The 22198-nt window shown below is 46.8% G+C and overlaps 1 protein-coding gene across 1 annotated transcript in view; it reads left to right on the forward strand.

Annotated features, from left to right (window-relative positions):
• LOC131198290 (NAC-alpha domain-containing protein 1-like) overlaps positions 1 to 22198 on the forward strand; it is a 33038-nt gene continuing 10840 nt past the window's right edge. The window contains exons 1-4 of the mRNA XM_058182777.1: positions 1 to 55; positions 2280 to 2339; positions 13279 to 18978; positions 20796 to 21071. Coding sequence (XP_058038760.1) covers positions 1 to 55; positions 2280 to 2339; positions 13279 to 18978; positions 20796 to 21071 — 6091 coding nt within the window. The remainder of the gene's footprint in view (positions 56 to 2279; positions 2340 to 13278; positions 18979 to 20795; positions 21072 to 22198) is intronic.

Consider the following 22198-nt stretch of genomic DNA (forward strand, 5'->3'; position numbering starts at 1 on the left):
ATGCCTGGGGAGGCAGCGAGTCGCCAAGCCCCGCAGGCGCCGCCGATGCAGCCAGGTGAGACCCCCCCCACCCCCCCCACCCCGGTCGTCCCCACCTTGCTTGGATTCCCCAAAGCTCTGAAGACAGAAAGAGAGAGGTGGGAGTGGGGGGGGGAGAGGAGAGAGGTAGAGACAGAGTTTGATAGAGGGAGAGGAGGTAGATGATGGATGGATGATGGATGGATGGATGGATGGACGGATGGATGGACGGATGATACAGAGAGAGAGATGAGGGAGGGGAAGAGAGAGACAGAGAGAGAGAGAGAGGGAAAAACAGAGAGATGGGAGTGGGTGAGAGAGGAGGTATGTGAGAGATGGTAGAGATAAATAGATAGAGATGAGATATATAGATAGATATAATACAGAGAGAAAGAGACAGAGAGTGATTGGATAGATGAGAGAAGGATGGATGGAGGGATGGAGGGAGGGAGGGCTGCTGGAGGGGGTTGCCAATCCTAAGGAGGCAAGAGGAACCTTCTTTTCTTCTGACCCCCCCCCCTTCATCTGGGCATTGAGGAAAGCCGTCCTTGCTGTCTTATCCCCCCCCCTTGGCGCTAAGGTGTGGGGGGGACCACATGGAATTGGGTTGGGGGTTTCCCTCCGCCCAAAGAAGTTTGTGCTGAGCCTGTCCTTGGGCGGGCAACCATCTCCTTAGGGTGTGGGGCAGGGGAGGGCCCATTCCCCCAAGGTCAGGGGGTCAGAGGGACTAGCCCCTCTCTTTTGGAGTGAGCTTTGGTGGGGGGGGGGCAAAGCAGACACAAAGAAGGGCCCATGGTGGGCCCACTACTCTTTTTGAATCTCCACTACTTTCCTCTTCTTCTGCACCCCCTCCAAACATCTTCCGCACCACATGTTTCTCCCAGAGCCTCCTGAAGACCCCCTCCCCAATTCCAGAGTGATGCTTCCTTAGCAAACCAAGGTTGTACCCCAAAAACCTTTTTCGTTGTTCAGACTCTTTTTTGGGGCGGGGGCGGGAACTGCAATGTCCAGCTTGGAAGGAGCATCCCTAATTCTCTCCCTCTCCAGCCCCCCCCCCAAATGTGGCTCCCCCACTCCCCACAAATTAAATATGGTGGGAAAATTCCCCCCCCCATTTTCTTCCAGGCCTTTGGGGTGTTTGGGGGGATTAAAGAAGGAGAATGCCCCAAATAAAGAGGCTGGGGGAGACCCCTGTGGAAGAACTGAGGGGGAGGGTCTTCACTTTAAGGGCCTGATCCTGGAGGAGGGGAAGGGTGACCCCCCAAAAAATTTTCCCAGGGAGGGGGGGTACTGAAACTTTTGGAAATTCTGTAATCCCCCCACCCTGTGTTTCCTTTCAAAAAGACAATGTTGGTTTGTTTGCTTGGTCATCGAATGGCGAATGGCGGAGAGTATCCAGGCCCTGCACTCCTCCTCTCCCCCAGATTAAAAAAAAACCTGCCTTCCAAAAATTCAGGGCGGGGGGAGGGTCTCTGCCGTGCTCCACTCTCAAATTGGTTGCCATTTTTTTTCTTGGACTCACAATTCTAGGTTTTAAAATATATATCTATATATCTATTATCTATCTATTATCTATCTGTCTGTCTGTCTATCTATCTATCTGAAGGATGTTCCATCTTGCCCATGGAGTGTCAATGAGCAGAAAGGCCTAGGAGTTGTCACACACACACACACACACACACACACACACACAGGTAGGTGTGTGTGTGTGTGGGTGTGTGGGTGTGTAGATGGCCAGAGCCGGGAACAGCTGGCCTTGGTTTCTCCTCTCTGACTCTGCAGATTTAAAGACCGGCTGAAGGTGGGCTAAAAACAGCTTTTTTTGTGCTGTGTAATAAGAGCGTTTGCAGCAAAAAGTCAGAATGCTAAGCATGGTGCAGGGAGGGAGGAAGGAAGGAAGGAAGGAGAGAGTAACAATTTAAGAAAAAAGAAAATGAAAGAAAGAAAGGAAAGAGAAAGAAAGAGGGAGGAAATATTAAGAAATTAAGAAAGAAATAGGAAGGAAGGAAGTAGGAAAGGAAGGAGATGTATGAGAGATGAATGGAAGGAAGGAAAAACAAAGAAAGAAAAGAGAAAAAGAAAGAAGTAAGAAAAATGAAAGAGAAATTAAGAGAGAGACAGATAGATAGGAAGAAAGAAACAGAAAGAAGGAAGGAAGGAAGGAAGGAAGGCTGTCTTACTAACCACACACCCGCTTAAACACACATTCACAAGAACCCACAACCCTTTGTATCCCCCGATACAATTGTCCTTCTCCGCAGTGCCGAGCTGTCACGCTAAGCCATTTTTCCAGCCTTCCTTTGGCAAGGTTTACCCTCCAGGTAAATCCCGTTTTAGACAGAGATTAGTTCTCCCATAATCCCCTCCTCCTCTGTTCCACCTGCCCATCAGGATCTGGGTCAAACCTGGTTAATCTCCCCCACCTCCCCTTCCTCTTTATCTATCTATCTGTCTGTCTGTCTGTCTGTCTGTCTGTCTGTCTGTCTCTTATCTATCCATCCATCCATATCTATCAATCTATCTATCAACCTATCAATCAATCAATCTATCCATCTATATCTCTCTATCTCTCTATCCATCCATCCATCTCTATCTATCTATCTATCCATCCATATCTATCAATCTACCTATATCTATCAATCTATCTATCCATCCATCCTTATCTATCAATCTATCAATCTCTCTAGCCATCCATCTATCCATCTATATCTCTCTCTCTCTAGCCATCCATATCTATCTATCTATCTATCTATCTATCTATCTATCTATCTATCTATCTATCTATCTATCTATCTATCCATCCATTCCTATTTCTCTCTCTATCCATCCATCCATCCATATCTATCTATCTATCTATCTATCTATCTATCTATCTATCTATCTATCTATCTATCTATCTATCTATCTCTATCTATTTTATCAACCAACCTATCAATTTATCCATCCATCCATCCATCCATCTATATCTCTCCATCCATCCATTTCTATCTATCTATCTATCTATCTATCTATCTATCTATCTATCTATCTATCTATCTATCTATCTATCTATCTATCTATCTATCCATCCATTCCTATTTCTCTCTCTATCCATCCATCCATCCATCCATATCTATCTATCTATCTATCTATCTATCTATCTATCTATCTATCTATCTATCTATCTATCTATCTCTATCTATTTTATCAACCAACCTATCAATTTATCCATCCATCCATCCATCCATCCATCCATCCATCTATATCTCTCCATCCATCCATTTCTATCTATCTATCTATCTATCTATCTATCTATCTCTATCCATCCATCTAGCCATATCTATCAATCTATCAATCTCTCTATCTATCCATCCACCCATATCTCTCTATCTATCCATCCATCCATGCATTCCTATTTCTCTCTCTCTATCCATTCATCCATCCATCCATTTCTTTCTTTCTTTTTATCTTTCTATCTATCTATCTATCTATCTATCTATCTATCTATCTATCTATCTATCTATCTATCTATCTATCCAACCAACGTATCAGTTTATCAATCCATCCATCTATCCATCTATATCTCTATCTCTCTATCCATCCATATCTATCAATCTATCCATCCATCCATCCATCCATCCATCCATCTATCCATCTATATCTCTCTATCATCCATCCATATCTATCTATCTATCTATCTATCTATCTATCTATCTATCTATCTATCTATCTATCCATCCATATCTATCAATCTATCAATCCATCCATCCATTTATATCTATCTATCCATTTCTCTCTCTCTCTATCCATCCATCCATCATCTATCCATATCTATCAATCTATAACTATCCATCCATATCTATCTATCTATCTATCTATCTATCTATCTATCTATCTATCTATCTATCTATCTATCTATCATGTATCTATCTATCATCTATTATGGATCTATCTATTTGTCTGTCTGTCCATTTGTCTGTTTGTCTGTCTATCTTCATCCATCCATCCATCCATTCATCCATCATCTATCCTCTCTCTCCCTATCCTTCCTTTCATCTCTCTCTCTCTCTCTCATTTGTCTGTCTCTCTCTCTCTCTGTTTATCATCTATCCCCTCTCACACATACCTCTCCCTCCCTTCCTCCCTCCCTCCCTCCCTCCCTCCCCTCCTCCCCCCCCTTCTCTCTTTTTCTCTTTTCGGGGGATCTGTTCTAGTGCCCCAGGCAGAAATTACACAGGAAAGGAGAAAGAGATTATGGGCAGGAGAAATGGTGGAGTATATTTATTGCTTTGACTCTGAGCAAGCTGGGAAGTAATTTGAATTCTTGCAAACTCAGGAGAAAAAGGACAGAAGGAGAAAAAAAAAGAAAGAAAGAAAGAGAGGGAGGGAGGGAGAGAGAGAGAAAGGGAGGGAGGGAGAAAGAGGGAGGGAGAAAAAGGGAGGGAACGACAGGGAGGGAGGGAGGGAGGAAGGAAGGAAGAGAAAGAAAGAAAGAAAGAAAGAAAGAAAGAAAGAAAGAAAGAAAGAAAGAAAGAAAGAAAGAAAGAAAAAGACATTCCCTATACCACTTCCTTCTCCTAGTTTCCGCACAGCAACCCTGTGAGGTGGTTTGGGCTGAGACCTCCCAAAGTCACCCAGTTGGATTTTGTCCTAAAGTGGTCCTAGAACTCTCCGTCTCCTGATGATTGGCCCAAAGTCACCCAGGCGCCTTTCACGACTAAGGCAGAAGTATAACTCCCAGCCAGATTAAGTGTGAGGATATGTTCACTCTCCAGAGTTTATTTTTTTTGTCACACTCTGGAATAAACTCCCCCCAAAAGACCCAAATCTAGAGAAATGCAAGAAAAAAAGGCATTGCAAATTTTCCAAATATTGGAATATTTATATTTTTTTACTCACACTCAAGAAACATTGGGAGGCTCAGGAGGAAGATCTGATGGGAAGATTAATAGGAGATTTTAAAAAGCAATCCTGATTTTACAGTGTTGTTTTTTTTTTTTACATTTATATCCCGCCCTTCTCCGAAGACTCAGGGCGGCTTACAGTGTATAAGGCAATAGTCTCATTCTATTTGTATATTTACAAAGTCAACTTATTGCCCCCCCCCAACAATCTGGGTCCTCATTTTATCTACCTTATAAAGGATGGAAGGCTGAGTCAACCTTGGGCCGGGCTTGAACCTGCAGTAATTGCAGGCTAGTGTGTTCTAATAACAGGCTCCTTACAGCCTGAGCTATTCCGGCCCAAGTTGCTCCCCTTGCCTGGATTAATGTCCCCCCTCCCTTTAATTTAATCGATCAATTTAAAATATTTATATGGCCACTTATCTTTTCAGTGATTCTGGATGTCTCCCAAGCGAAGATTAAAAGGCAGCTAGAAATCATATTAAATGTTAAAAAAAACTAAACTGATTAAAATGAAATTCAACAGTGAAATAAGTAAGGTTCTACATTTAGGCAAAAAAACCCAAAATGCACAGGTACCGTATATGTGGTACCTTGCTCAATAGTAGTACCTGTGAGAGGGATCTTGGAGTCCTAGTGGATAACCATTTAGATATGAGCCAGCAGTGTGCAGCAGCTGCTAAAAAAGCCAACACAGTTCTGGGTTGCATAAACAGAGGGATAGAATTACTGGATTACTGCAACGCTCTCTACATGGGGCTCCCCTTGAAGGGCATCCGGAGGCTACAGTTAGTCCAGAATGCGGCTGCGCGGGTGATAGATGGAGCCCCTCGTGGCTCCCGCATAACACCCATCCTGCGCAGGCTGCCCTGGCTACCTGTGGCCTTCCGGGTGCGCTTCAAGGTTTTGGTGACCACCTTTAAAGCGCTCCATGGCATAGGGCCGGGTTATCTACGGGACCGCCTACTGCGACCAGATACCTCTCACCGACCCGTGCGCTCTCACAGGGAGGGACTCCTCAGGGTGCCGTCAGCTAGGCAGTGTCGTCTGGCGGCGCCCAGGAAGGGCCTTCTCTGTGGGGCTCCGCCCTCTGGAACGAGCTCCCCAGGACTCCGTCAACTTCCGGACCTTGAACCTTCCGTCGCGAGCTCAAGACACATTTATTCATCTGTGCAGGACTGGCTTAGATTTTAAATTTTATAGGGGTTTTAAATTGATTTTAATATTTATATTTATATTTTTAATTATAGGGCATTGGAATAAGTTTTTTAAAGATTATTTTAATTTTGTACACTGATGTTTTATATGCCTGTGAACCGCCCTGAGTCCTTCGGGAGATAGGGCGGTATATAAATTTAAATAAATAATAAATAAATAGAATCAAGATCACGTGAAGTGTTAATACCACTTTATAATGCCTTGGTAAGGCCACACTTGGAATATTGCATCCAGTTCTGGTCGCCACGATGTAAAAAAGATGCTGAGACTCTAGAAAGAGTGCAGAGAAGAGCAACAAAGATGATTAGGGGACTGGAGGATGAAACATATGAAGAATGGTTGCAGGAACTCAGTATGCCTAGTTTAATAAAAAAGAAGGACTAGGGGAGACCTGATAGCAGTCTTCCAATATCTCAGGGGCTGCCCCAAAGAAGAGGGAGTCAAACTATTCTCCAAAGCACCTGAGGGTAGAACAAGAAGCAATGGGTAGAAACTAATCAAGGAGAGAAGCAACCTAGAACTAAGGAGAAATTTCCTGACAGTTAGAAGAATGAATCAGTGGAACAACTTGCCTGCAGAAGTTGTGAATGCTCCAACACTGGAAATTTTAAAGAAAATGTTGGATAACCATTTGTCTGAGATGGTGTAGGGTTTCCTGCCTGGGCAGGGGGTTGGACTAGAAGGCCTCCAAGGTCCCTTCCAACTCTGATATTATTATTATTATTATTATTATTATTATTATTATTATTATTATTATTATTATTATTATTATTATTATTATTATTATTATTATTATTAAAAAGGCTACAAACATTCGGTCTGGGGCCATATCAAATCAATTTTTAAAAAATCTTTTTATTCTCTCTGGTTCTTCTCCTGGAAATGTCTAAATAATTCCAATTTCAGGAAGAACGACATACGTTGACTGTGTTTCATCCCAGTGATGAAATCTGAACCGGTCTGCCAAATGCACGCAGCATGCACATGTATGTACAGTGTACATCAAACGTGCACTGTGTGTGCTCACATGCACAGTACACACCAAAAGGACGCTTGGGAAGGTAAGCAGAGGAGCGATGGAGGGAGATCAGCTCTGCCGCACAATTTAAATTTTTAAATCACACAGCACAGTGGAGTGTCGGAAATATGAGTTCGCCCGAACCGATAGCTTTTATTGCTAGGGGTTCACCTGAACCGTTGCAAACTGGTAGCATTTCACCACTTCATCATCCTCTTTTAATGACCCCATAATTTTTTTTTTTTTTGTTTACATTTATACCCCGCCCTTCTCCGAAGACTCAGGGCGGCTTACAGTGTATAAGGCAATAGTCTCATTCTATTTGTATATTTTTTACAAAGTCAACTTATTGCCCCCCCAACAATCTGGGTCCTCATTTTACCTACCTTATAAAGGATGGAAGGCTGAGTCAACCTTGGGCCGGGCTCGAACCTGCAGTAATTGCAGGCTACTGTGTTCTTAATAAGCCTTAATAATCCCTTGCGGGATGGAGTCTGGGCAACTGAATGGAGCCGAGTGTTTACTGGATGGATGCCCTTCCTGTCGCCAATGCAGAGTTTTTTTTAGCTGATGTATTCTCAGTGTGCCCAGAGAGAGAAATATCTGCTTCTACCTAGGATTGAACTCACAACCTCCTGATTATGAGGTGAGAGCTCCACCTCCAGTCCACCACACCACTATGTGCTAATATATGGGATAGCTAAATTAAACTACCCTGAATATCATGTGCTGGTCGTAAGAGAGCCGAGTCTGATTTGATTACCATTTTTTGGCCACGGCTGTTGAGCAAATTGCCGGGGTCGTTAAGCACATCACAAGGTCGTTAAGCGAATCCAGCTTCTTCCTGGAAAGCCAGCTGGGAAGGTTGCAAATTACGGTCGGGAAGCAGTGAGCATTGTAAACCAACGTTGGTAGAATCTGGATGAAGCAATTGTGGTGAAGTTACAGCCGTTGTAAGTGCAAGGACCGGTCGTAAGTCACTTTTTTGGGTGCCTTTTAATTTCAAATGGTCACTAAACAGACAGTTGGAAGTTGAGGAGGAGCTGTAGTGCCTTCCTTGGGCTGGTTGTAAGTCACTTGGTTTGGCTTCAATTGGTCACTAAATGAATGGTTGTAAGTTGAGGATGACTTGTATCCCCTCACTGAGTTGTTTAATATTGGATTGTTGGTCTGGTATTAATTCTACCGTTAATCTCGTTTTATCTGGGTGTGGTCTTCAGTTCTGGTCTTCAGCTTTCCTTTTTCGGCTTTTTTCAATGGTGGGTAAAGGTGGCTTCTCTCTCTGTGCTTCTGTCGATGGCTGCTTTTTCTGAGCGCCAAAGTGCCTTTGTTTCTATTTTTTTTTACTTGGTTTACTCTAGGATGACCGGTTTCCCAGTTGAAACTATGGTTGAATCTGTCCACGGGTTGTGCAATTAAGGGGTTCACATTGTGTCTTCTGACTGCTTATTGGTGTTCCTGGATGCCTTCTGCAAGTCTTCTCCCTGTTTGTCCTGAATAGCGGCTGTTACGATCCCTGTGTTGTCTGTTCTAGATTTTATTGTCACTTTTCAAAAGGGTGTAAACATTACTTATCTCTCTGTGTCCGTTGATGGCTGCTTGGTCTGAGTGCCAGGCTTCCAGGAATTCCCTAGCCGCATTTTTTTTTTGGACTTGGCTTGGTCTAAGATGGTCACAAGTTCTCAGATGAAACTATGGTTGAATCAGTCAATGTGTTGTTCCGTTAAAGAGTTTTCGTTATGTCCTCCTCTTCCTTTTTCTTCTTCTTCCTCCTCCCCCTCTCTACAAACTCTCCTCCCTTCCAGCACTGATGGTGTTTCCTAGTTGGGTCATGAAATGTTTGCAACAAATCGGCCCAGCTCAGGGAGCACCAAGGACTCCACAGTTCAATCCCGAAGTACAAATTTTGTGTTTTGCTTGTCCAAAGGTCGCAAAAGGGGATCACGTGACCCTGGGGACCGTAAGTACAAGTCAGTTGATCAGCGTCCGAATTTTGATCACGTGGACGTGGGGGGTGCTGAAAATCGTGATGAGTAAAACAGTCCCAAGTCCCAAGTGCCATTGTAACTTCAAACGTTCACTAAATGAACGGTCATAAGTCGAGGACTACCTGGGTTTACAACTATTGCAGCATCCCTGGGTCACACAATCAGCACTTTGCCACCTCACTTCCTCAAGCAGGAGACCCTTAATAGAATTACAGCATAACAGAGTTGGAAGGGACCCCAGAGGTCATCTAGTCCAACCCACCCTGCTCAGTCAGGAGATCTTATATACCATCCCAGACAAACAGTTTCCCAATCTCTTTTTAAAACCCTCCGGTGATGGAGCACCGATAATTTCTGGATTTTTTTAAAAAATAATTTTTTATAAAATCTCACTGTTTTCTGCCCCCCCCCCCCCGGTATGAAAATTCAAGAAGCCGAGCCGAGTGCGAATTCTGAGGTTCATCAGTGTCCTTCCTTTGGGCCCGCGCAGAGAGCTGGTGACATGGATAAAGGAACAATTTTTTTAAAAAATTAGAAAAAGGAACGTTTCTAAAAAAAGAAGGAAAATAAATCTCTTTGCAAGCCAAGCGTTCTAAATTTTGCTTTGTCCCTCAGAGGCTTTTTATGGTTTTCTGCTCGATCGATTCCAGTTTGTGTCACTCGGATCGGAGAATTGCCCTTGTGAGTCTGTGTGTTTGTGTATTGCTTGGGACGAGAAAATGCGGGATTCGTTTGGGGTGAAATCCCTCTGTTTTAACTGCGGCCTTCCAACAAGAAATGGGGGAAGCCAGATTGGCTTAATTTACTTAACAATGGTGGTGATTCGCTTAATGACCTTCGTAAGAAAGGTCCTAGGATTGGACATGTCTCACTTAAGATTCTTGACAGCTTTAAGAGGGGAGGACTCCCCAGAATCCCCAGCCAGAACACTTTAAAAGGGGAGGACTATAACTCCCAGAATCCCCAGCCAGAACACTTTAAAAGGGGAGGACTATAACTCCCAGAATCCACCAGCCAGCACACTTTAAAAGGGGAGGACTATAACTCCCAGAATCCCCCAGCCAGCACACTTTTAAGTCCATATCATACGAAGATGGCAACATTAATGAAAGTTTAACTGCAAGTGGAGTTTTTGAACACGGGGACGCCACAACCTGTGAGTAAGGGTGAAAAAGAGTTCCTTTTTGTCAGGCCCGTTGCTGTGTTGGTCACTAAAGGAACAGTCGTAAGTCGGGGCTTGTATCACTTTTTCCAAGAGTCATGGGGGAAAATCACGCAGGTTGGTTCCCACAACTGTGAATGAAACCCATTTCTCTGGTTTTGGATATTCACAAGACAGATGAGGAGGGGGCCTTCCTTACTAGGGGATCCCAAGTGAAGGGGCAGCTCTAATTGCAAAGCCCATCATCCCTAAATGAGGGAGGGTCAGAGCATCATAAGAACACCCTCTTTCTCTCCCACTCTCTCTGTCTCTTTCTCTTTCTCTCCCCCCCTGCTCCCCTCTCTCCTTCAGTGTTTCCTTCTATGGCCCCCAGCAAGACCTTGGGTGCAATTACAAAACCCATCCTTCCCAGCCTAGACTCTGGATTCTGAGATTTAGAATAGAATAGAATAGAATAGAATAGAATAGAATAGAATAGAATAGAATAGAATAGAATAGAATTTATTGGCCAAGTATGATTGGACACACAAGGAATTTGTTTTGGTGCATATGCTCTCAGTGTACATAAAAGAAAAAGAAAAAAAATACCTTCATCAAAGGTACAACATTTACAACACAAATGATGGTCATAGGTTGCTCAGCTCGGCTTCTTCCCCCTAAAAAAGAAGGGATATAAAGAGGCAATGAGACTTTGATCCAGGTTTGCCGTTTAACGGTTTTGCATTTCTTGGCAACTATGATTTGATCCCAGGGGACTGAGATGGTGGAATCGTGGCTGGCAAAGTTGGGGCTGGGCCCATGAGCCGGATTTCTCTTTCTGAGTGCTAGGAGGGAGCGGCTTGGAGGAGGAGGAGGAGGAGGAGGAGGAAGGACTGGGCAGTCTTGGGTACTCTCTGAGCTTCTGTATTTTCTTCCAGACGTCTCATGACCCAACTAGGGAGCATCATCAGTGCTAGAGGTATGGGGGCTTTATTCTCTGTTTATATGCAGCTGTTTGCTCTGGCAGTGTTGGTGCTTGTCAAAAAAACAAGGTTATAAAAAGATATGCAATCATAAGATGCCTCACTTAACCAAACCGCTTACTAACAAATTTTCCGCTCCCAATGATGCTTATAAGTGAAGGACTGCTTACTCCTCTCTCTTTGCTCATCCTTCTGTGGCTGTTGAAGAGAGATGCATGCAAGGTCCAGTACAAGTGGAGGCCCTTGTAAGCTCAGCCCCAGTTGCACTTGCTGGGGGATTCTGGGAACTGAAGTCCATCCCTCTTAAAGCATTTGGGATTTGGGTTTTTTATCCACCTCTTTTTTTATTTTTTTATTTTTTTTAGTAAAAAAGTTCAATTTTTACAATCATGTCAAACAATTCATTCAATGTACAGTTATATACATTTAGTCGGGCCTGTCCAGTCACCACCCCCCTTTTTAACACTCCCCTCTTCTACCTTCTTCTACTTTCCAGACCTTCCTCTCCTTCTCTTATCTACATCCTCTCCTCCCTCCACCCTCCACCTTCCTTCTCCCTCTTCTACCCCTCTTCCTTCCTCTTCTCCTCTTTCCTACCTCCTACTCTCTCTTTTCTCCCTCCCCACCGTTCTAAAATGGTAGCTGGGCAGACCCGACCCTACATTAATTATATTTATACATCTTCAATAATCTCTGTACATTAACCATCACTCCGTCCTCTAGCCTCAACCCCCCAATTCCCCTCCGCCTTACCCCCCGCCCCCCACCCCGACTTCCCAGAACAAAATGCAGGGTATCAAAACTAACAATCATAATCTAAAATAATTCCTAAATTATAATCTCTAGTCTCTCCACACTTAATCACACTCTCAATTCCCCTCTCCTTCAGAAATATATCTAATACAAAATATTTCCTAAATTTACTCATATGCTATTCGATATTTTTTTATCTACCTCTTGAAGTCCTTCCCAAGGACCTAATATGTCTGTCTGTCTGTTTTTCCTTCCTTCCTTCCTTCCTTCCTTCCTTCCTTCCTTCCTTCCTTCCTTTTTTCTTTCTTCCTTCCTTCCTTCCTTTCTCCCTCCCTCCACCTCCTTCCTTCTCTTTCTTTTTTCTTTGTCCCTCTTTCCTGCTGCCTGTTTTCCTCTTTCCTTTTCTTCCTCTCTCTCTTCCTTCCTTCCCTCCTTCCTTTTCCCCATCTATTTTCCTCCCTTCCTCCCCCTCCCTCTTTTTTTACCTTTTTCTCCTTCCTTCCTTCCTTCCTTCCTTCCTTCCTTCCTTCCTTCCTTCCTTCCTTCCTTCCTTTCTTTTTCTTTCTTTCTTTCTTCCTTCCTCCCTCCCTCCCTCCCTCCCTCCCTCCCTCCCTCCCTCCCTTCTTTCCTTCCTTCTCTTTTCCTGTGTTCTCTTTCTCTCTTTGTTCTGTCTCTCTTTCTGTGTCTTTCTCTTTGTCATTCTCTTTCTCTCCCCCCTCCCGCCTTCCTTCCTTCCTTCCTTCCTTCCTTCCTTCCTTCCTTCCTTCCTTCCTTCCTTCCTTCCTTCCTTCCTTCCTTCCTTCCTTCTTTCTTCTGTTTCTCTTTTTCTCTTTGTTCTGTCTCTCTTTCTGTGTCTTTCTCTTTGTCGTTCTCTTTCTCTCCCCCCCCCCCGCCCTCCTTCCTTCCTTCCTTCCTTCCTTCCTTCCTTCCTTCCTTCCTTCCTTCCTTCCTTCCTTCCTTCCTTCCTTTTCTTCTCTTTTTCTCTCTCTCTTTCTTTTTATTGTGTCTCTTTCTCTTTGTCATTCTCTCTCTCTCTGTTTCTCTCTCTGCCCTCCCTCTCTCCCTCCACCATCTCTGACACTTGTGAATCACTGGAGAATTGCCAGTTCAGCACGGGGTTAGTGACTCCAGCCCTTCCGTTTTTTCCAAATCCCTTTTAAGATGATCCGGTTCAAAAGGCCTCCCAGCCTCTTAAGTTGCCTGAATCCTTCTGTGTCTCTTGCCAGGTGGATCGTTTGACTTCTGCTTCCCCCCCTCCTTCTCTCTCCCCCCACAGGTGGCTCGGAAAGCCTCGCCTCCACCTCGAGGCCGAGTGGAGAAGTTCAGCCTCCCACACCGATTTCTCTGGCCATGACACCCGACACTCCCACTGACGTGTTGGTGTTCCTGCCAGTGAAGAAGAAGAAGGAAGACCGGCCACAACCTGAGGGTGCTAGTTGTGACACAACCACTGGCAATGCCACGGCTGGCTCAGTGGCGCTGAGCGAATGCGGCCAGATCGTGATGGAGCAGGCTCCCAAATCTGGCGAGATGAGGCCCCGAAGTCCTGGACACTCTCCGGGGACAAGTCTTCTGGACACGCGCATTGTGATGGGCGAGGAGACCCACTGCCTCGGGGTGGCAGCACAGGATACCCTTGGGGTCCCCAAACCTGGCGTCTTGGAGACCACTTCCGGCGAAGAGACGAGCAACGTGGGCAATGAAGGCTTGGATGCGGCGTTCCAGGGTGTGCCTCTCCCTCCCATTGCAAGAAACTTCGGTAACCTCCATGCCTGCACATCCCTGTCCCCACCAGGACTTCTGAAGCCCCAGGAGCTGGCGGGGATGGGAGTGTTCCCTCTCTCTCAGGGCGAGCCAATGGCCGACGTGCCTTCCCCGTCTCCAACACTGGCCAAAGACCTTCCTGCGGAGCTGGCTGAGTCCCAGCTGTTCCTTGCCAAGCACCCGTGTAGCCTCGACTCCGAGCTTTATTTCACGGCTCCGTCCACCCCAATCCGGACTTTGTTCCCACCTCTCAGGCAGCCCCTGTTTTCGAAAGACGGCCTGAGCGAGGAGCAGAACGAGATAGACAGCGAAGGCCTCTGCTCTCCACCCACTTCACCCTCAGGCTCCTATATCACCGCCGAGGGAAGCAGTTGGACTTCGACGGGCACCGCTAGCACTTCGTCGTCCTGTTCGCCAAATCTCTTAGGTGAGTCGGAAGCCCTGGAAGCCACAACAGCTGTCGAGGAGGCTTTGTCAGACTTTCCTGAAGGGGAAACAAAACTTTCCAGGGTGACCTGCCCCACTTCTGGAGCTTTCCCGGGACTGTCCTACAATACGTTTCCGTCATCGTACCCTGTGGAGGAATGCAGCGGAGGCGAGGAAGAGGAGCAGATTCCTTCACAGGAAGGCTGGGGCTGTGGAACAATTCCCTTGAAACTTCTTCCACAAGAGGCTGAGCAGACCTATCCTTCCTGGCCCCCCAATGATGACGAGTCTGAGGATGATGCCGCCCTCAGCTCCAGCCCTTTAGAGGAGCACGAGCATTTGTTGCCTTCATACGACACAGAAATCGGAGGATTCACGAAAAGAGGCTTGGAAGCCTGCCCCTTTGGTCGTCCCCTTACCGCCGTCTCTGGGCCTCCTTCTGAGCTTCAGGGTGTGTTTGGAGAAGGCCCCGCTGAGGCAGGTGGACCTGGTGGACTTCAAAGCCAGCCACCTACTTCCTCTCCGGAGGATGGCATGAAGACCATTGAGAGTGATCAAATGATACCAGCTCTGCTTCTCCCCTTCCGTGGTAGCCTCCTTTTTGAGGCGGAATCTATGGAGATTATGCTGTTCCCGCAAGGAGAAGCGGTGGAGAACGATGCTCTCTACGGCATGGAGGAGGAGGACGACAGCACCTCCGTCTCCTTCCTGCACTCTCTCTCGGAAACATCCATCGATGAAGGCATGGATGAGTCCTTTGCTTATCCGGACGACACTTCCCAGTCCTCAGACTCAGCCTCCGATGACAGCAAGGATGGCATTGAGCGATATGCCGTGGTCGCCGACACAGTTGTAGAATCCAAGGAAGACCCAGAGAGCACGCTGCCACCCCTAGAGAGCGAGAGCGAAATGGATATCTCCTCAGATGCGTACAACACAGATGAAGACACCATTTGTGGAACAGGGGAAGAAGAGGTGAAAGGGGAGTCCGAGGAAAAGGGTACATCAAAAGAGGAAAAGTTGATGGAGGAGGACCCAATGAAACCTCCAAGTTCCTTTGATACAACGGTTGTCTCCCAGCTGCAAGCTAGACCAGAGACCCCAAGTGATGCGTCCTCAAAGAGCACTTGTATTTCTCATCCAGGGCCAGGAGAAGAGGACTCTGTGATGGCTTCTGAAGATTTAAGTGCCCCAACTCAGGATGACAAAGAAGAAGATTTCCTCAAGGAAATGGTCGTCTCCCATGTCTCTCCAACACATTTGCCTCACTCAAATGTCCAACCAACCCACCTGGATTTGGGGGTCTCTGAGTGTGGGGAGTGTCTGATTGCTTGCTTTGATACTGATGATGAATCAGACAACCAGCTTCGGTTGACTGACACTGCAGAGGAATCTCCGTCGGTCGTTCCCTTAGCTGAGGAATGGATGGACCAGGTTTGTGCAGGATCCGTCATCCCCCTGGAATGGAACACTGAATCGTGCCCAGTTGAGTTGGAATATCTGGAAGTGGTGGACAACAATGACTCTTCTAGCTTGGACATCGGTGCGCGGCTCGAAGAATCCGAGAAACGGCTGCTGGAGCTCCTCGACCAAGATGGTGCCACGAGCGGAAGCTCTGCTGAACTGGAGCCAGGTGACGATGAGCTGTTGGAGATCTCTTCCGAGAAGGAGAGGCCCTTTGTGACGCTCCTTGAATCGCAGGGGGCTCTTTTAGAACAACCCAAAGTCATCCGAGAAGATTCCGAGACAACCCAGGACAGTCTCGCTGTCTGTCTTGAGTCAGAAGACGAACTGGAGGAAGTGTCGTCTCTTGATCAGATCAACAATGAAGACTGTGCTATGAGGTCATTTTCCGAGGCAAAACCCAACTCTCAGTCTCTCCTGGAGCTGAGCCACACCCCAGAGAACATCCTTGCAGAAGACAACAGGATCCTTCTTGACGTCTTGGCGCCGTTGCCCCAAGAATCTCCTCTGTTCCACCCAGATGGGGAGGAAGGAGCTGAACTGCAGAACTGGAGTGTATGTGGAACACAGAATAGCTCACTCGATCCAGAAATAGAGGAGTACTCTGGACACTCTTCCAATGACGAAGCAGTGGTAGATGACACCACGACTCCTACTCTTTCCGAATTGTGCTTGGAGACTGTCAAAACAGAGGCTCTCAATGGAAGTCAGACTTGGGATAGTGAGTGTCATCTTACACCAACCCACATAGAAATGGGCAGCCATGCTGAAGAAAAATCAGAAGAAGACTTAGATAAGGCCAAGGAACCATTGCATCTCTCCAGGGAGGAGCTGGTTGAAGCAGACAAGAATCCACCAAATGTGATGGAAGTGGTAGAGGAGCCTGGGCAGCGAGGGTTATCCGAGGAGGGTAATGCTGACCAGAGTTGGGGAACTCGATCCGAAGAAGATGCATCAGATCTGGAGAGTGGAGAAGGCAGCCAAGCAGACATTGCTGCTGAAATCCCACCAGTAGAAAACCTCCAGATGGAGGTCCAGCTGGACTCTGAATGCTTAACAGCAGCAGATGCCACGGAGCAGTTAGGCTCTGAAGTGACATGGCAAGGAGATGCTCACAATTTAGCGTTCCAGCAGTGCAGCCCGAAGGACAGCCACATGGACGTTCTACAGGGCAAAGGAGCCAAGGGCAACTTGGATAGAGTCGACCCAATGGAAGTTCGGGAGATGTTTGCAACCTCTGATGAAATCTCATGTCACCAAGAAGAGATTGGCGAAATGACGGAGGATGTTGACTCAGAACATAGAAATGGGTCCTCTGAACTCCGGCAAATGGAGGACATGCAGACTCCGGAACCCTGGGTGGTACCCCGAGATACTGAGAAGGTTCTTCCGCAAGGAACTGAAGCTCAGAATGACGGAGAAGGTGTGGATACCGTCAAGTCTTCATGTGATGTGGATGATGTCGACCTTTTGGACACCAAGACTGAGATAGTTGAGGTTGTCCCAGAAGTTCTTCCAGCAGAAAACATAGACCAAATGCTCTCTAGTATGACTGATGATGACCTACGTGAGGAACACCCAGAAGTTCAGAAGAAGACTTTTGCTGAAGCTCTCCTCCAGGGTCTCCTTCCTATTTTGGAAACTGGGCACCCTCTGCAAAAGGAAAAAGAGGTGGACACCATCCTGCTGTCTCCGGACACTTTGGAGGAGTCTGCATCTTACTCTTATCTGGAGTCCAGCTTTGTGACAGTGCCTGAGGATGTCTCCAATGAAACCATGGTCTTAGCTCCATCTCCAGATTCTGGAAGAGAAGAGTTTGTGAGCCCTGATCAAACATGGGGTAGCCAAAGCATGGTTGTGGAGATGAGTCACTCTCCACCAAGCCTGGAGGCATTGACCGCAGAGTTGGAGCATCTGATGGTGGAGAATGTTGAGTCAGGATGCTTGGATGTTCCACCAAATTGTTTTCCAGAAGAGGCACCTTCCCAGCAGAGCACAGCAGTGTGTCTGCATTACAGTGTTCTTGCCCACACGCCTTTGACCACCTCACACCCTGCTGTGAAGCAAAGGGATGTGTCTCCTAAGCTTAGGACTCCTCAACAGATCTTCTTAGCTTCTGAAGACAAGATCTATTTGAGCGATCTTCCCGAAACTCAGGACAGTCTTTCCAGTAGACATGTAGAGATGGAGCAGGTGGAGAGTGGAGAACATTTGGGAAGCATTGAAGAGGATGTGAGCATGGCCTATCCTGAAACTTCCATCCCAGAGAGCTCGCCAACCTTCCCTAGCCAGCTCGAGCCATCTGGTGCCTTGTTTCAACATGATGATGTTGTTGATGGAGCTACGGTATCTCCAAGGGTTCTTGAAGACCAGCAAGAGGTCACCAGTATGCTGAAAGGCTCTTTTGGAAACCTGGAGGACCGACGAGTGGAGGCTGCACATCTCATCAGTAGTCTACTGGTAGCAGAAGCCCAGGATCTTCTTGGTAGCCTGAAGGAGAACGTCTTACAGAACCTCGGTGGAGAGCACGTAGAAGAAATAGTAGAACCAAAATATTCTGAAGAACTTGAAGCCCCAAGGACCCTTGGGGAGGAGACTGCTGATCGCCAACAAAGCTCCTGGCAGTCTTGCAAGGAAGCCAAAGCTGAAGATCAAGAAGAGATGGTGGAGGAGGGTGGAACGGGAGAAGTCCTTCCCATATCCAAAGAGACCGAGGTGGAAGACACTCAACTCCAAGGTTCTGCACCAAACGAAGCCACCCAAGTTGGCATGGAAGACATTGTCTTTGCACCCGGGGAAGAAGAGGCTGAAGTCATGGATGGAAGCCCACCTCAAAGTCCTGCAGAAGATCTTCCAAGACTAGAAGCCAATAGGATGGCCAACGAGAAGACCATGGAAGAAGCGTTGGAGGAGATGGAACTGGTAGACACGGAGATGGAGACGAGCCATCCGAGGATGGAGAATCTTCTCACTGAAAGCACGGGACACTCTTCTTCAGAAGATGCCTTCTCGTCTCTGGACTCTCCCATTCCTCTGGCTTCCCGTTCCATCGGAACATCATCACAAGAGACTTTTCCCTCACAACGACCATCATCCCCTGCCTCAGAGGAGGCTCTGGTCGCCCTGCCTCCTGCCCCCAGATCTCAGTTCCCAGAAGTGCCTCCTGTTTCATCCCTGATTCTACCTTCACCTCCTTCCAAGGGTCCCGTCCAAGACCCATCAGCTACCTCGCGACTTGCTCCTTCGACCACAGGTCCTTGTGTGGAACACACACCTCCCAAAGAAACTCTCCTGCAGGACACCCGCAAACCTCCAGCAGAAGGTAAGATCTCCCGTTTTCTTCCCTTTCAATAATTACGCGTAGTTCTCCACTTTAGACTGTTTGTTTAGTGACCGAAGTTATGACACCAAAAAAAGGAACTTTGGGACCGATTCTCATACATACGACCCTGTGGTCATGTGATCGAAATTGGCTCATATTTATGACGGTCACACAATAACCTGTTCAACCTTCCAACGTCAATGCAAAAGCCAGATTCACTTAAGGACCACGGCAACTGGTTCATCTTTATGATGGTTGCAGTGTCCCACGGGTTTCATGATCCTCTTTTGCAACCTTCCGAAAATGTGGAAACCGGATTCGCTTAACGACGGTATTGCTCATTAAACAACTGCAATAGTTCGCTTACAAGTGGCAGGGAAGGTTATAAAATGGGACCAAATTCACTTAACAATTTTTTCGTGGAGCAACAGAAATGGACGTGGTTGTGGTCGTTAAGTCGTGGACTAGCTGTAACAATTGGGACACATGTTAGATCTGTGTACATCAAAGGTATACAGGAAGTCCTTGAAGTGTGACTGCTCACTTAGTGACTGTTCAAAGTTAGAATTGGACCTGGTTCCAAACCTCTTGTCTCTGTGGCCACATGACCCCATTTTGGACAGTCAGTAACTGGTTTGCTTTTATGATTGTTTGCAGCTTTCCCTGGTCACTAAACCCTAATTTACAATATTTTTGCTGAAAATTGATGTTTTCAGTCAATCCTGCCTCATATAAAATCAGTGGGTTTGCTTAACGACTGCAGCAATCCCTTAACGATTGCATCAATTGCAACAAAGGAGGAGGAAGAGAGGAGGAGGAGGACTGTGGGGTCCTTGGTGCTCTCTCTTTTTTTTTTTAATTTGCATTTATACCCCGCCCTTCTCCGAAGACTGTGGGCGGCTTACACTATGTCAAGCAATAGTCTTCATCCATTTTGTATATTATATACAAAGTCAACTTATTGCCCCCAACAATCTGGGTCCTCATTTTACCTTTCTTATAAAGGATGGAAGGCTGAGTCAACCTTGGGCCTGGTGGGGCTTGAACCTGCAGTAATTGCAAGCAGCTGCTGTTAATAACAGACTGTCTTAGCAGTCTGAGCCACTCAAGGACCCTCTGAGCTTGGTGGCTTTCTTGCAGATGATTTACGAGCCAATTAGGAATTGTTTTCAGTGCTAGAAGCAAGAGGAGTTGCAGAGGAGGGAAGAGGAGGGAAGAGGAGGAGGAGGAGGAGGAGGAGGAGGAAGAGGAGTAGTAGTCCTGGGGAGTCCTGGGTGCTATTGAGCTTTGTGATTTACTTGCAGATGTTTCATCACCCAACTAGGGAACATCATCAGTGCTAGAAGGAGCTGTGATTTTCTGTTTAGGTACAGTTTCTTCTAGCATTCTTCTAAACACAGCTGCCTGCAATTACTGCAGGTTCTAGTCCCACCAGGCCCAAGGTTGACTCAGCCTTCCATCCTTTATAAGGTAGGTAAAATGAGGAGCCAGATTGTTGGGGGCAATAAGTTGACTTTGTATATAAATATACAAATAGAATGAAGACTATTGCTAACATAGGGTAAGCCGCCCTGAGTCTTCGGAGAAGGGCGGGATATAAATGCAAATTTTTAAAAAAATCACCTAGTTGGGTCCTGAAACATCTGCGAGAAAACCGCCAAGCTCAGAGAGCAACGTGGACACCAAAAGTAGGATAAGATGGCCTGTCAATTTCAAGGAAAATCAATGGTTGGGGTGTGTCAACCCACCCAAGAAATGCCGACCAATAGGAAAAGGGAAGATCCGAAGTCCTGCCCCTGAACTTCCGCTTTTTCCAGCTCTCGAGAGTTCCACTTCTTCGGGTCCCGGCCAGCTCCACCAACTTCCCAGCGGCCAAGATGCCCGAGGGAGGAACCAGTTGCCTGGTAATCGAGATTCCCGTGTCAAATATTTGGGACTGGCGCGGGAAAAGCGAGCTTCTCGGGGTTCCTTCCTGCCAGAGTCAAGTTCAAGTGAGGAGAGGGAGCTGGAGACGCTGCGAGAGGCGGGTATGATGCTCCTGGAAGAGAAGACTTCATTGGCAGGGAAAAGGGCCCATGATGTCAACCACAAAGGTAGGAAGACGTTGGGTGGAGTTGGCCCAATGCACGTTTCTCTTAGCGTGGGGCTTCGCTGTGGCTGGTGGAATGAAGTTCCGAGGGCTAAATGGCCATGACATGTGACTGGGGGCAGGGGGTTGGACTGGAAGTACCTTCCAGCCAGAGGATTCTATGGTCTTTGGTGGGTTCTTATTTATTTATTTATTTTATTTATTTTATTAGATTTTTATACCGCCCTTCTCCCGAAGGACTCAGGGCGGTGTACAGCCAAATTAAAATAATACAATATACAAAAACTTAAAACAAGCATATTTCATAAATGGCCGAAATTTAAAACAATCAATTTAAAACCCTTAAAATTCATAAATAACCCCGATTAAAATTTAGTAAACTTTTAAGCCAGTCCCGCTTGAATAAATAAATGTGTTTTCAGCTCACGGCAAAAGGTCCGAAGGTCAGGCAATTGGCGCAAACTAGGGGAAAGTTCGTTACAAAGAGTAGGAGCTCCGACAGAGAAGGCCCTACTCCTGGGGGCCGCCAGCCGACATTGCTTGGCGGACGGCACCCTGAGAAGACCCTCTCTGTGTGAGCGTATGGGTCGGTGGGAGGCATAAGGTAACAGCAGGCGGTCCCATAAGTACCCGGGCCCTAAGCCATGGAGCGCTTTAAAGGTGGTAACCAAGACCTTAAAGCGCACCGAAAAGACCACAGGAAGCCAGTGCAAACTGCGCAGGAGTGGTGTTACATGGGAGCAACATGTGGCTCCCTCTATTACCTGCACAGCTGCATTCTGAACTAACTGAAGCCTCCGGGTGCACTTCAAGGGTAGCCCCATGTAGAGAGCATTGCAATAATCCAAACGAGAGGTGACAAGAGCGTGAGTGACCGTGCATAAGGCATCCCGGTCAAGGAAGGGCCGCAACTGGCGGACCAAGCGTACTTGGTAAAAGGCCCTCCTGGAGACGGCCGCCAGATGATCGTCAAACGACAGCCGTCCATCCAGGAGAACACCCAAGTTGTGCACCCTTTCCATTGGGGCCAATGACTCGCCCCCAACAGTCAGCCGCAATTGCAGCTGACTGTACCAGGGTGCTGGCATCCACAGCCACTCCATCTTGGAGGGATTGAGCTTGAGTCTGTTT

This window comes from Ahaetulla prasina, chromosome 4 (genome assembly GCF_028640845.1).
Source record: "Ahaetulla prasina isolate Xishuangbanna chromosome 4, ASM2864084v1, whole genome shotgun sequence".
Classification (NCBI taxonomy): domain Eukaryota; kingdom Metazoa; phylum Chordata; class Lepidosauria; order Squamata; family Colubridae; genus Ahaetulla; species Ahaetulla prasina.